This window comes from Nansenia antarctica (assembly GCF_963989245.1).
Source record: "Nansenia antarctica genome assembly, chromosome: 3".
Lineage (NCBI taxonomy): Eukaryota > Metazoa > Chordata > Actinopteri > Argentiniformes > Microstomatidae > Nansenia > Nansenia antarctica.
Window position 1 is genome coordinate 14469511 of NC_137688.1, and position 14418 is coordinate 14483928.

The following is a 14418-nucleotide window of genomic DNA, read 5'->3' on the forward strand; positions in this document are numbered from 1 at the left end:
TACATTCATACCACAACCACCTCCTCAAACTGTAATACTGGACCAGAAACACCAGCTTTCTTACAAAACAATTTTTATTCATCATCATCATCATCATCATCATCCCCAAAAGAGGGCCATGTCAGACCAAGGCGAGGCTGTCTTTATGAACCAAACTGATGAAACTAAGCAGAGTTTCATCATAATAGCTTGCATATAAGAACACATTACAAAAAAGGACCTTGAGAGAAATTTTGTGCGCAAAAATACTATCAAATTACAACTGGCAGCTCCAAAAATAGAACTATCTTCCTTATTACAATGGTAATGAACATACAAACTAAATCTGATCAATGTGGATATGCATGTATACACTATTCTAGATCTTTCTCATATTAGAGAGAAAGAAAATGGCCACATTTGACATTACATTGGTTTATACCAGTGGCCAAATATCGAAAAGTACTGTTTTACTTTGATTCCTCACATCTCCTTGCCTCCGTCTCAAAATGCAATTGGAGGGAGGAGGAGGGACCTCAGACTCTCTGCTCCAATGAGTGTTGAGAAGGAGACGAGGACAGAGGACGTGAGTAACCAAGGACAGATCGTTGGGATTTGGCCAGTGAGTGACCGCAGCACCCTGTTGTTAACAAGACAATGACATCATCATTCTCTATTGCAACTACTAAGGAATAACAGCGGTCCCCATTGTAATGTCATGTCAATTGTAGCCTTATAACGCTACACAGCAACAACCAGTAAGGGCTCTGGTACGTATGTTATTTTCCGATTTCTACTCTAGTTCATCATATTGAAGTGCAGTGGCTTAAATTCCCCAACATTAATGAAATATAAGCACAGCAGTTGCAAACTTTATATGGCCTGGTGTTTTAATATAAGATAACATTATAAAATATGGTAAATACAAAACAATTATATAATGAATTACATTCTAATATAGGGGAAAATATATTGGAGGGGTGAAATATACTTTTGGTCACTGGAAAATAGCAAATATGTTAAGGGCTCTGCACACAGCGTGCGATTTCTGTTGGCGTCAACGTTCCATTTTGAAGTTTGAATGGAAGTCTATGAGAACATCGCATTTACCCACACACGGCCCCGATTTTAATCGCACGGCGAACATTCGATTCCATTCATTTTGAATGGGACAAAGCACACGTCGTGCGAGTTTTGTCGCACTGTCAAATTTGTGCTTTTCCCATTCAAAATGAATGGAATCGAATTTTCGCCGTGCGATTAAAATCGGGGCCGTGTGTGGGTAAATGCGATGTTCTCATAGACTTCCATTCAAACTTCAAAATGGAACGTTGACGCGCAACAGAAATCGCATGCTGTGTGCAGAGCCCTTTAGCCTATCATTTACATATTGCTGCAATAATAATAATAATAAGGCCAAATCTTAGCAAACACCTTCACTCAAGGGCATGGTAAACAAACTGAATTAAAACATATTTGGCAGAAGAAAAAAATAACACAACGCAATATTGCTTCTGAATTCATGGGTATACTGTAGTAATGTATGTTAAACACGGGAACATTGAATTAGTGCTAAAACAAATGTAAACAGGCAGCTATAGAACCTGTCGTGTGTAGCATATTTAAGACAATACAGTACATCAGTGCAAACATTCATGAAGCAATCCCCACGGGTTTGGGACCACGTAGGGTGTTCTTGCTACCGTAGTATTATTAAATAATATACAACACACGTTATGCAAGAGACATTTGTATTCTGAGCGGTAAGTGCAGAGCTGAAAGAAGCATTAAACCCATCAACCATGTAAATGAACGCTCTCTCCGCTTGGCCGTTTTAAATCAAAATTGAGTGAGATCGAAATGGCGTCCCCGTAAATCTGTGGAGATGTTCTTTTTTTGCTCATCAAATGAAGCTGCAAAGTAGAGTGATTCTCGCCATATCATTACATTCCAATTATTCAGGTAAAGCTTTCAATTATCACATTAGGGTTCATATTTCATTTCTGACTAACTATCTACTTATAAACCATGTAATAACTTTGACGGATGACTGTTTTATTATGAGTTTTTCTTCCAGATAAGGTTTGGTTGTAAACAATGTAAAAGTGACCCAGGTGTCAGCCTGCTGTCGAGGTCTTCTGGAAGTTTCTTCTAGTTTTGTTCTTCTGCAGGTGGATGTGTGACTGAGGGAGGAACACGAACACGAACACGAACACGAACACACACACACACACACACACACACACACGAACACACACACACACACACACACACACACACACACACACACACACACACGAACACACACACACACACTCTCTGGGTTTCCATGGTAACCCCACAGTTCCCCTCACAACCACCATAGTTCTCTTTGTTGAACTAAACCCCTCTCTTTGTGCCTAAACCCCCCCCCCAAAAAACAACAACAAAAACAACAAAAACAACAACAACAACAACAACAGCAGATTGACTTTACCTCCTTGTGTCCCAGTCCACAATAACTTAGTCCTGCATCCTCCTCTGTTAAAGTTAAATAAATACTGTTATCCGCTGGCTTTGGCTGAGAGCTGGGCTGACGTAGCCGCAGACTCACCGCCTCTCCTGAGTGGTTGTCACTGGGGGTGGGGGGCAAAGGTCAATGTAAGGGGGGGTCAATCGATGCGGTTCCCACATATCGTGAAGCGGTCGACATCCAGCAGGTCCTTTTTGGGGGTCCTGTGTTTGAGTTCTGTGCCATCCTCTTTCTGCTCCAGCTGGGAGGCTGAGGGGGTGAGGGGGGGGTCCCCGGGGTCGCTGGGGTCAGGGCTGGGGGGGCAGTTTGGGCCGGCCGCGGAGCTGCAGGGAGAGGTGATGGTCTCGGCCCGCGGGGTTGGCTGGCTGGTGATGGAGGAGGAGGAGGAAGAAGAGGCAGCGCAAGGGGTGGAGGGGGGGCGCTCCGTCCAGGGGTCCCCTATGGAGAGAGAGAGAGAGAGAGAGAGAGAGAGAGAGAGAGAGAGAGGGGTGGAGAGAGAGAGACAGGGAGAGACAGAGAGAGGTGGAGAGGGAGACAGAGAGGGAGGTGGAGAGAGAGAGACTGTGACCACAGGAATTCCAAACCACCTGTTGTTTAATACTTACTGTATACTTCCACTACCACTCGTAGCAGGCCAGTTCACCAGGGACCGCTGGGTTCACACATCCACACAAAACCACATTCAAGCAGACCAGCCCAACCTTGCAACCCAACCTGGCTTGAACAACGCACGGAAACACACACAATCATAATCGAAGAAAAGGCAGGGTCTTAGCAGACTCTTGAAATGTCGCCAAGCTTTAAATCCTACTCCTAGCTTCCTATGTGGACAATGACAATGACAAATCTGATGTGGTTTTGTTTTTTTAGAAAGTTTTTTTTTTTTGGAGTGGGCAGATCCCACTCTTATATTTTTCATGGACAGAGATAGTGAAGATAAGACAGGAAAGTAAGGAGGAGGAGAGGGTATGTCATGGGCCGAAATATAACCCATTCCAGCAAACATATGTGCACTGCAGGCCATGGTGCTAGACCACTGGATCACTGTAGGCCATGGTTCTAGACCACTGGACCACTGTAGGCCATGGTTCTAGACCACTGGACCACTGTAGGCCATGGTGCTAGACCACTGGACCACCCCAGGCCATGGTGCTAGACCACTGGACCACTATAGGCCATGGTGCTAGACCACTGGACCACCCCAGGCCATGGTGCTAGACCACTGGACCACTATAGGCCATGGTGCTAGACCACTGGACCACTGTAGGCCATGGTGCTAGACCACTGGACCACTATAGGCCATGGTGCTAGACCACTGGACCACTGTAGGCCATGGTGCTAGACCACTGGACCACTATAGGCCATGGTGCTAGACCACTGGACCACTGTAGGCCATGGTGCTAGACCACTGGACCACTATAGGCCATGGTGCTAGACCACTGGACCACTGTAGGACATGGTGCTAGACCACTGGACCACTGGACCACTGTAGGACATGGTGCTAGACCACTGGACCACTGTAGGACATGGTGCTAGACCACTGGACCACTGTAGGACATGGTGCTAGACCACTGGACCACTGTAGGACATGGTGCTAGACCACTGGACCACTGGACCACTGTAGGACATGGTGCTAGACCACTGCACCACCCTCCACACTGCTGCCACTCAGATCTTAACTTTGAAACCCATATTAATAATACTATAAAAATATCCTTCTATCATTTAAGAAACATCACTATGGTACAATCTTTTCTCTCCCAGGTATACACTGAAAAACGAATGCATGCGTTTGTTACCAGCAGGCAGATTACTGCAATGCTCTCCTAACAGGTCTACCAAAAAAAGAAGTGATTAGTCGACTGCAAATGGCTCAGAATGCTGCTACACGTGTCCTTACAAGGACCAGACGAAGAGCACACATCACTCCAGTCCTGAGATCACTGCAATGTCAGCTATAGAATAGACTTCAAGACTCTTTTATTAGTCTATAAATCACTCCACTGCCATGCACCCAAATACATTATGGACATGCTTGTAAGATACACACCAGGTAGACCCCTGAGGTCCAGTGGCACTGAACTTCTGATCGTACCAGAAGCCAGGGCCAAGATATATGGAGGGACAGCCTTCAGTATATATGCTCCTAGACTGTGGAACACCCTACCTGAGAGCCTGAGATCGTCCAAAACTCTGTGTGGAAATATTTAAGCGAGACCTCAAAGCCTACTTATTCAATCTCACCTTTTGAAACTAGGGAGAAAGTTGGCAAATTTGGGGATTATAGAACTAGGATTACTGTGCTGTTACATCATAATTGCGCTTGAGATCTTCTGTTGACAGGAAAGAGGACCTGAGTGCTGATGGGGCACTGTTAGCCGTCAGTGGCACCTGGACCAGTACCAGGACCTGCACCAGGCTGTGTTGATGTGTGATAGTGGTGGGGCGGGTCGGGTGTGTGGGGTCCCCCGGGGGGGGGGGTTTGGGGGCCGCTGCTGTGCACTGGTAGGCAAACTGGTAGCAGTCGCTCTCAGGGATTAAAGCAAAAAAAAATCTCCTGACTGAAAAAAAAATTCAGGCCAAATCGGGGCCGGTGGCTTTCCGTGCGCAAAGCGCGCGTGCGATTTTCCGTTCTACGTTCTAATGCTTTGACTTTTCTTTCAAAAAATGTGAATACATTTCCGCGTTGTCGAAAATCAACGACACATCGCTAGTCAACTAACACGGCTTGTTTTGTGAGCCTGCTAACAATGTAAAGTAGTCTTCTAGTTAACTAGGTAACAATGTAAAGTAGTGTTCTAGTTAACTAGGTAGCAGTCCAATCCATTTCGCTGCAGTATTTTGGCTTGACTAGCGAGTTTGTGTTGTGATTCTCAACAACGTTGAAACGTAGTTTCAGCCTTTTCCATAGTTTTGAATAATAAATGTGTGGACTGACGATGTAGCGCAGCCTAACGTATTCAAATAATTATTTAACAAAGTTTTATTCTGATAATTATTCCCCCTCCTCCCAGACTTACAAGGTCACACTATTATTGGATTGGTTGTTTGCGTGCCGGGTGAAGTTAGCTAAACATTTAACCTTCTAGCTAGCAAGAGAAACATAATGTCACTCTCCAAAGGTCTAAAGAGGAAAGTTGACGGTGAAAACAGGGCATTTAAAGAGGAATGGACAGCAAACTATGCGTTCATCCTACCTGGTTTCATCAATGCAAAGCCGTTGTGAGACTCACATTTTACGTGCTCACAATGTTCCCTTTCTATACATGCGAGTCGTCCTTTTCGTCAATGAATGTGATAAAGACGCACTAGAGGAATCGATTGGTGCATAAAAACCTTGAGAACTGCCGGATTAAAGTGACGTCCATAATAATAATAAATCATAATAATACATTAGATTTATAGCGCTTTTCTAGACACTCAAAGACGTCCATATCACCAGATAGCCAACAAATAGTGACCGATGGGAGATGCCAGTTTTCTCGTTAAGTGAGATTTAAATAGCCTAATATTATTTTTTCTATTGGCTCATTGTAATTATTAGTAATTATTATCCCTAGTAATGTAGCGTGTTTGCTCTGTCGTTTCAGGAGCATATAGGCTAAGCGGATTCAGTTTTGTTTTTTTTTTGCGCCGATTTTGTTGTCAATGTTTTTCATAAAATTAAACTGCATTTGCTTTGTTACTGTTCACATGTGTGGTGCAGTCACATTCACATAGCCTATAAGTAAACATTAAGTTTGAATGATTTACTGAGCTGGCGTTACTTTTTTCAAACCACACACCGCATGTCGGCTATTTCAGCACCACGCGCCATGTCCACCTACTTATCACTATGAGGGGTTCAGCGTCAGTGCATCCCGCTCTGTTACTGTCGCATAGTTGTAGCCAATAAAGGCCTATATGTAGGCTATTATATATCATTTATATACCTAATACCTAGGGGTGTAAATCACCAGCTTCATCACGATACGATATTATATCGATTTGTTTGTATGACGATACAATGTTTGACGATTTCACAATGTCAGTCACGATACGATTTCGATTCGATTCGATTCAAGATCGATATGACGATATGATCGATATGACGCGATATCATATGCCAATCTAACACAATTATCAATTGTAATAAGTGGTAATTAACATACAGCTCATTAACATACACAAACACACACACACACACACACACACACACACACAGGTTCAGAGAGACATCCAGTCACACATGCACACACACACACACACACACGTCCACACACGTGTCACACACGTCCAGCAGGTCTGATATTGGTCTGACTGGATTCGCCTCGAAGAGTAGATGTTAAAAAATATCTTTGGTGTCCAAAACGGTCAATGTATTCGCCCATTAGACTCCCGTTAGACGCACTCTCATTAGACGCACTCACACAAGCCGAACATTTCCGAAGATCACCGGAGATTGCCGAACGCGAGAGGAGGAGGAGCCAAGAAGTGGAGCCGAGCCAGTAGACAGACAGTCACACACGGTGAATGCGAGTCACACATTGCGAACGCGAGTATGTTAACGTCCCTGGTTCAGAGAGATGTTCCAAAATATATATTAAAAGGGATAGACTTACTGTCTCTCATCAAAAATGAAAAACATTCGTATCTTTTTCAAGTCTCTCTCTCTCTGCGCGCATAAGATGACGATATAGAACGATATTTTTACATTGCGTCGATGTAATCAGATCGTTAGTCAATGAATCGATGTATCGTTACACCCCTACTAATACCAACATCAAAATAGATTGTATGCCTCTACAAATCATATTACACCAGGTAAAATCCGTCACAACTTGGAATAAATCCGTCGCAACTTGGAATAAATTGACGGAAATCCGTCGTAGCGACGGAGAACTTTAATCCCTGCGCTCTATGAGTAGAGGTATACAGGTTTTTTACCCCTGCCTGCTTGCGTGTTCTGTTATCATATGAAGCGCAATGAATCACATTTTGTAAGAAATGCGCTATACAAATAAAACATGATTTGATTTGATTTAGATGCTCTTGTACAGAGACAGACAGATAGACAGACAGACAGACAGACAGACCAACCACTACAGATGCTCTTGTACAGAGAGAGATAGATAGACAAGCAGGCAGACAGATGTTCCTGAACACTCCATATGACCTGATTAAGGAAGCAGTGCGGACCTCCAGGCCTCCATTAGCAGGGCTGGAACGGTTCACCGGGCCCACGGTTCCGTTCATACCCCTCCTTTTGGGTCACGGCTCGATTCAACAGAACACTAAATGACTTTCAGCAGGCCTAGGGGCCTCTGGACCAGGGTGACTCTCATACAGGGCTCCTGTCGTGTAGTAGAAGACCGTCTTATTTTTATTTTATACAACCTTTATTTCTCCAGGTCCGTCTCATTGGGATAAAATATAATTGTACATTTAGTGTGTGTCTCCTGTATGGCAGCTTGTTGTGGAGATGTCTTGTTGGTAGCTTGTTGAGGAGAACAGAGCTTTGATGTGAGGTGGAGCTGCTCTGCTCACCACTCTGCTGCTCCCAGCTTAACACAGCAGGCTGGACCCGCCTCGCTGGAGAACACATTACTACACTACACACAGGCGGATGATAGAGAGATACTGTCAGATCCCTGTGTGTGTGTGTGTGTGTGTGTGTGTGTGTGTGTGTGTGTGTGTGTGTGTGTGTGTGTGTGTGTGTGTGTGTGCGTGTCTGTGTGAGCATGTGTGTGAGTGTGGGTGCGTGAGCGAGCATGTGTGGGTGTGTGAGCGAGCATGTGTGTGTTTATGTGTGTGTGTGTGTGTGTGTGTGTGTGTGTGTGTGTGTGTGTGTGTGTAGCTTCAGGGGGTCAATGATGGGAGTACACATCTGCTTGCTGCCAAGGCTGGATTGAGCTGTAAAACTGCCTACTTATTAAACAAGGTTGAATATGTTCTATTTTCAATTGGGATGGACTGAACCATTTGTGTCTATCGACTGACCTATAAAACACAGGTATATACAGGTAAATATGGATATATACTGGTAAATACAGGTATATACAGGTAAATATGGATATATACAGGTAAATACAGGTACATACAGGTGTGTGTGTGTGTGTGTGTGTGTGTGTGTGTGTGTGTGTGCGTGCGTGTCTGTGTGAGCATGTGTGTGAGTGTGGGTGCGTGAGCGAGCATGTGTGGGTGTGTGAGCGAGCATGTGTGTGTTTATGTGTGTGTGTGTGTGTGTGTGTGTGTGTGTGTGTGTGTGTGTGTATATATCCATATTTACCTGTATATACCATTTATATATGGATATTTCCAGGTAAATACAGGTAAATATGGATATATACAGGTATACACAGGTAAATGAGAGAGCGTTCTCTACCACTCCTTACCTGTAGGGGCAGTGCATTTGGTCTTGTTGGCCCTGTTGGGGGTCTTCCCTGCTGTGGGCGTGGGGGGCTTCTCAAACAGCTTGTCCTCCATCTTGGCTCTCTTCACGTAGACACACGACTTCCCCAGCAGCACGATACTGTTCAGCACCTTCAGGGTCACCATCCTGAACGACACAGTAAACAAACGCCACTGAGCAGACGGAACCACCACGCTCTAACGCAGGGGAGAAAAATAAACCAGGGACGGTGTGTTTATTCTACTCTATGTATGACAATGAGGCCGTCCTCCGATGTTCTACCTCCACCGGCCTCCCCTGACGAAGATCCAGGGTGACGGTGTGTTTGAGATGGTTTGATAGGTAGATGAAAACACATTAAAGGATATGATGGAGAGAGACAGCCACATCTAGGTCTGTGGAACAAAGCCCTCTGGGCAGGGGGGGGGGTGTTAGCTGTGTGTGCGTGCGTGCGTGTGCTTGCGTGCGTGTGTGTGTGATAAGCTGTGTTGGGTCTCTAACTAAATACCAGGATCTGTTAGGGGCACTGCTATTTTGAGGGACGGGGTGGGGGATGAAAAGAGGGAGAGAGAGAGAGAGAGAGAGAGAGAGAGAGAGAGAGAGAGAGAGAGAGAGAGAGAGAGAGAGAGAGAGAGAGAGAGAGAGAGAGATGGCAGTGAAGATGACAGCATGGTACAGAGTATTTTACCCTGGGGTAAGTGTTCAATGGTACATGGACTGGGGGAACGGACAGCCTGTGTGTGTGTGTGTGTGTGTGTGTATGTGTGTGTGTGAGTCTGTATTTGCATGTGTGTGTGTCTGTGTGTGTGTGTGTATCTGTGTCTGCGTGTATGTGTGTGTGGGTCTGTGTCTGCGTGTGTGAGTCTGTGTGCGCTCGGGCGTGTGTGTGAGAGTCTGTGTCTGTCTGTGCGTGTGTGTGTGTGTGTGTGTGTGTGTGTGTGTGTGTGTGTGTGTGTGTGTAGGCTGACACGAAGGCGCTGTTCCTGCTTACGTAACCACCTCTGTGTACCCGGCCAGACTCTAAATGGTGGAACGGGATGAACAGGGAGATTAGTGTCCGTCTAGTTCACTTCACAGCAGAACTCACAAGGCCTGGACACACACACTCTGTTTCACTGAACTTAAACAGCCCCATGGAGGGGAGGGGCCTATGGAGGGGAGGGGAGGGACAGGGGGGGGAGGCGTTCTCTTACCCCAGGTAGAAGAGCAGGAGACACACGTAGGAGAGCGCCCCCTGGACCTTCACCGAGCTCATCACCACCCGGATCAGCTGGCCAATCACAACAGAGAGGATCGTCAATCCACACACTAGTGCATCAATACTCAATAAGGTGAACATCAATGCAGGGCCCTCAATGAATTCAGCGTTTTAGTGGGGGGGGGTTCTTGTGTGCGTTTTGACATGAATAAACTCAAGTGGGGTTTTTGTGTTCTAGTGTAGAGGACAGAGCTGGGATGAAAGGAGGATCATACCAGGACAGCGAGGGGCAGCGGGATGAAGCCCATTCTCCTGGCAACTGAATCACTGTAGTCTGTACATGCCTGCAAGTGGGGAGACACACACACACACACGCGAACGCACACACACACGTCAGTAAAAGTACACCATTCAACAATACACACTGATTATAAGCACTGTAGGCGTAATGGAGCTGTTCACAGATGTGTGTGTGTGTGTGTGTGTGTGTGGTTGTGTGTGTGGTTGTGTGTGTGGTTGTGTGTGTGGTTGTGTGTGTGCATGTGTGTATAATGTGATTCAGAGATGCGTAAGCCTACGTTTTTCTGTCGACTGCTGACGAGGTCGAAGGCCAAGCTGGCTCTGTATTCGCTGTACACCTGCATGGGAGAACACACACACACACACACACACACACACACACACACGGTTGGTAATAGAAAACTCATAGCAACATCTGCTATGTGTCACTACACAAGTGAGATGATGATTCAGACATTAAAGTAGCCATTAAAGACAAAGTTAGGGAATAATATATATATTTTTTTACTATTCTGACAACTTGACGTGTTGACAGTATTATCTGTCTGAAAGAGCCTTGTGTGATTGAGGGTGTAAAATGGGAGCTAGTAGAAAGTTAATGTGTGTGTGTATGCCTGTGTGTGTGTGTGTGTGTGTGTGTGTGTGTGTGTGTGTGTGTGTGTGTGTGTGTGTGTGTGTGTGTGTGTGTGTGTGTTAGGATGCTTTGGGTGTTTTGTCCCTACTCTGGGTGTTTTCTCTCTCTCTTTCTCTCTCTCATTGAGATTCCAATGTAAAACTTGTCGTTTCAATGAGGATTTTACAAGTCTTTTACAAGTCTAATTTAAAATAAAAATTCTCGAATCAGCTTCACTGAGTGAGATGGAGAGAGGACCCCCAACTCAGGTCTGTTTCTGTCCATGAAACCAACCATTTATGAACCGTAACACAAATCCTGGGGTTCTTACGTCTGCTGTGATGTCGTTGAACTTGGTGATGAAAGCGTGTTTGATCACGTCCACGGCGATCTCCGAGGCGATCACCATGACAACGTCAGGGAACAACACCCACAGATGGTCTGCAGGAACACAGAGAGAACAGACGGACTCTTACCCTTCTTTTCTAGCTCATTTACTGCCGAGGGGGAATAAAGTCGGCCAAAATCGTCACACAGCCTGCAGTGTGGGGGCCGTGCGTGTGGGGTGGGGCCCCTGCAGTGTGGGGGCCGTGCGTGTGCGGGGCCGACTTTATTCACTGAAAATGCATCGATTATGATGCTCCATTTTGTAGCCAATCAATCAAAGTATTGTTGCTAGGTAAACACCACATAAAACACTCAGCACTCTAGGTGGTGAGTGTTGCGGAATTCTTTGACAGTTGGTGAGGTAGAGTTCGAACCCCACTGCCCTCTTTAAGCTCAACTGCCGTCTTAACGCCCCCTCATCCAGTCTGAAGGGGTTGAAGGGAGGGAAGAGAGGGACGAGAGCAAGGCTGCTCCACGGTATGTGACAGCTCCAGTAATGCAGTTAGTTAGCCCTGTCAGTTTCCTTTACCAAGCCCAGACTCACACACACAGACTCTGGATGTCAGCTACCGTCATGAGGCTAATATGCTAGCTCCTCGGACAGGGTAGATTCAGAATGAGGCTAATATAATACCTCCTCTGACAGGGTTGAGAGGCTTCATGATGCTAATATGCTAGCTCCTCTGACAGGGTAGATGCTTCGTGATGCTAATATGCGTGCTCCTTTGACTGGTGGAGGTAGAAATTGGAACAATGAGGAATGGTATCAATGTGTGTGTGTGTGTGTGTGTGTGTGTGTGTGTGTGTGTGTGTGTGTGTACAGTAACATTAGCAGTAGTAAAGAGAGCAGCTGACAGATGTCAGGGTAGATGTGTACCTGGGTTCCAGGAGAACTGCTCCATGTTCCTCAGACACACGATGAGCAGCAGGATATAGTTGGTAAACCTCTCCTTGATGTCTACGATCACAACACACCATAATAAATCATACCAATGCATACATTTTGTAGAGCACTTTTCTCAGTACTCAAATACACTACATTCCACGGAGAGAACAATGTATACCTTACACGTATACCTTACACTAGTGTATACGTTGGTCTATGACAATGTATAAACTCGCTTTTACATATTACACTTATTTCATTTATTACACATATTTCGCTGTTACATATCATAGTCCAAACTGTAAACATACAAATGTGTCATTATATCATATTCAGCACAAAAAAAGTATAACTTGTCAGGTCAGAACTAAACGTCCTAAATAGCCATAATCGGGGCGCTTGGGTGGCATAGCTCACTAAGACATCAGCCATGTAATCACAGGGTCCCTGGTTCGATTCCAGCCACCGACCTATCCTGCATGTCATCCCCCCCTCTCTCTCACTCTTCCTTCGTGTCAATCTCTACTGTCTCTATCCTAATAAAGCAGAAATGCCCTAAAAAAAACATAACAAATATGAATACTAATAAAAATAAATAAATAGCCATAATCTTTAAAACTGGGACTGAGTTGCGGAGGAGGAGAACAGGAGATGATGAAGGCGTCTTATTGTCCTTCCATGGCTGCAGAATGACACAGAGCGAGAGGAACAGACGCACGGCCCGCAGGCGTAGCAGGCAGAGTGTGTTACAGAGTGGATATAACACATCTACCTCTCATCTTTTCTGCTATCAGGAGACGTCAGGCCTGAACAAACACCTCTGATTACCTCCTCCAGAACCAAGTGGAGAGGTGACACTTTAACCCTTCCCTCTCCGCTGTGTTCATCTCAGAGTGACTCACTGCCTCATGTTAAATCAGTTTCCGCCTCAGAGCATCAATGAACATTCCATGCATTATAGTGAGCCTGTCCTCCGAATTCTACCTCCACCAGCCTCCGTTGATTTCTCAATTGCTTTTGAGAGGAATTAAAATATCGCACACTTTACTTACATGTACATACATGTCGTTATACACGTCAATAGCTCACGTCAAAAGCTGTATATGATTCTGTGCATGCAAGGCGTTTGTTAACGTACCGCTGTTGGACATCTGAAAGAGGTTGTTCTTCTCAAACTTCTTGAACACACTTCCTTTGATCTCCACAAACTGCACATGGAGGACATAGAGTAAAGAAAACTGAGAACTTTGATTAAACGTCAAATCACGGTGGATAAACACCGGTCCACAGACCTTCTCTGAGTTGGACGGTGGAGACACTCACGTTGTTGGACATCATGATGGTGAGCAGGGACTTGTTGTGGGAGTTGAAGGCCACGTTGAGAGTGGAGGCCTGGACCATGATGAGGATGGAGTGGAGGACTGAGAGGGGTGTGCTCAGGAAGGTAACCCGTAGTTTACTTCAGGATGTAGTTGATACTCACACATCAAACCTGATCCACACATCACACACCCTGACTCCAATAACTCCTAACACTCACGACTCAGTGAACATGCAGAACTAAGGTCCTCTGTGGCTCAGTAGAGCATGGTGCTAACAACGCTTAGGTTGGGGATCTGATTCCCGCTGGGACCATACATACTAAAAAATGGATGCACTTCAATATAAGTCGCTTTCGATAAAAGTGTCAGCTAAAGGGCATATATTATACATATTATATTAACTATATATATATATCGACGAAACAGTCGGCGTACGCTACATTTATCCTCTTATTCTTGGACTCCAACTACAGTATTTAAATTGACAGCTGACTCATTTCAAACAGCAAAACGATGCTGAACTGAATTGTTAAGAGAGCATCAACACCAAAGATGCTCGACTCTGAGAGCAGGTGGCCTCCTCCAACTCAGTACTTCCTGTGGGCGAGTCAGTAAGGATACAGACGTAGAGGACGGCCATGATGAAGTGGGGGATGACCCCTAAGCTGTCCCTCTTCCTCTCTTTAGGCTCTGTGGCCGTCCAGTACAGGGCATCCAGGATGTCCTGGCCAAACGAGGAGAACAGGCGGTCAGCCACCTGAGAGAGAGAGAGAGAGGGAGGGAGGGAGGGAGAGTGAAGGATGGAGAGTGGGAAGGAGGGATTGAGAGAG

At 45.5% G+C, this 14418-nt stretch overlaps 1 protein-coding gene across 1 annotated transcript in view; it reads right to left on the reverse strand.

The window, feature by feature from the left end:
- Nucleotides 1–1239: 1239 nt before the first annotated feature.
- The window catches only part of tapt1a (transmembrane anterior posterior transformation 1a), a gene marked incomplete at its 5' end in the record, with an annotated part of 25484 nt that continues 12305 nt past the window's right edge, over nucleotides 1240–14418 (reverse strand). The window contains 10 exons of the mRNA XM_080527820.1: nucleotides 1240–2929; nucleotides 8866–9029; nucleotides 10076–10152; nucleotides 10356–10424; nucleotides 10659–10718; nucleotides 11325–11434; nucleotides 12258–12338; nucleotides 13405–13474; nucleotides 13590–13687; nucleotides 14210–14345. Of these exons, the coding sequence (XP_080383946.1) occupies nucleotides 2631–2929; nucleotides 8866–9029; nucleotides 10076–10152; nucleotides 10356–10424; nucleotides 10659–10718; nucleotides 11325–11434; nucleotides 12258–12338; nucleotides 13405–13474; nucleotides 13590–13687; nucleotides 14210–14345 (1164 nt within the window). The 3' untranslated portion in view covers nucleotides 1240–2630. The remainder of the gene's footprint in view (nucleotides 2930–8865; nucleotides 9030–10075; nucleotides 10153–10355; nucleotides 10425–10658; nucleotides 10719–11324; nucleotides 11435–12257; nucleotides 12339–13404; nucleotides 13475–13589; nucleotides 13688–14209; nucleotides 14346–14418) is intronic.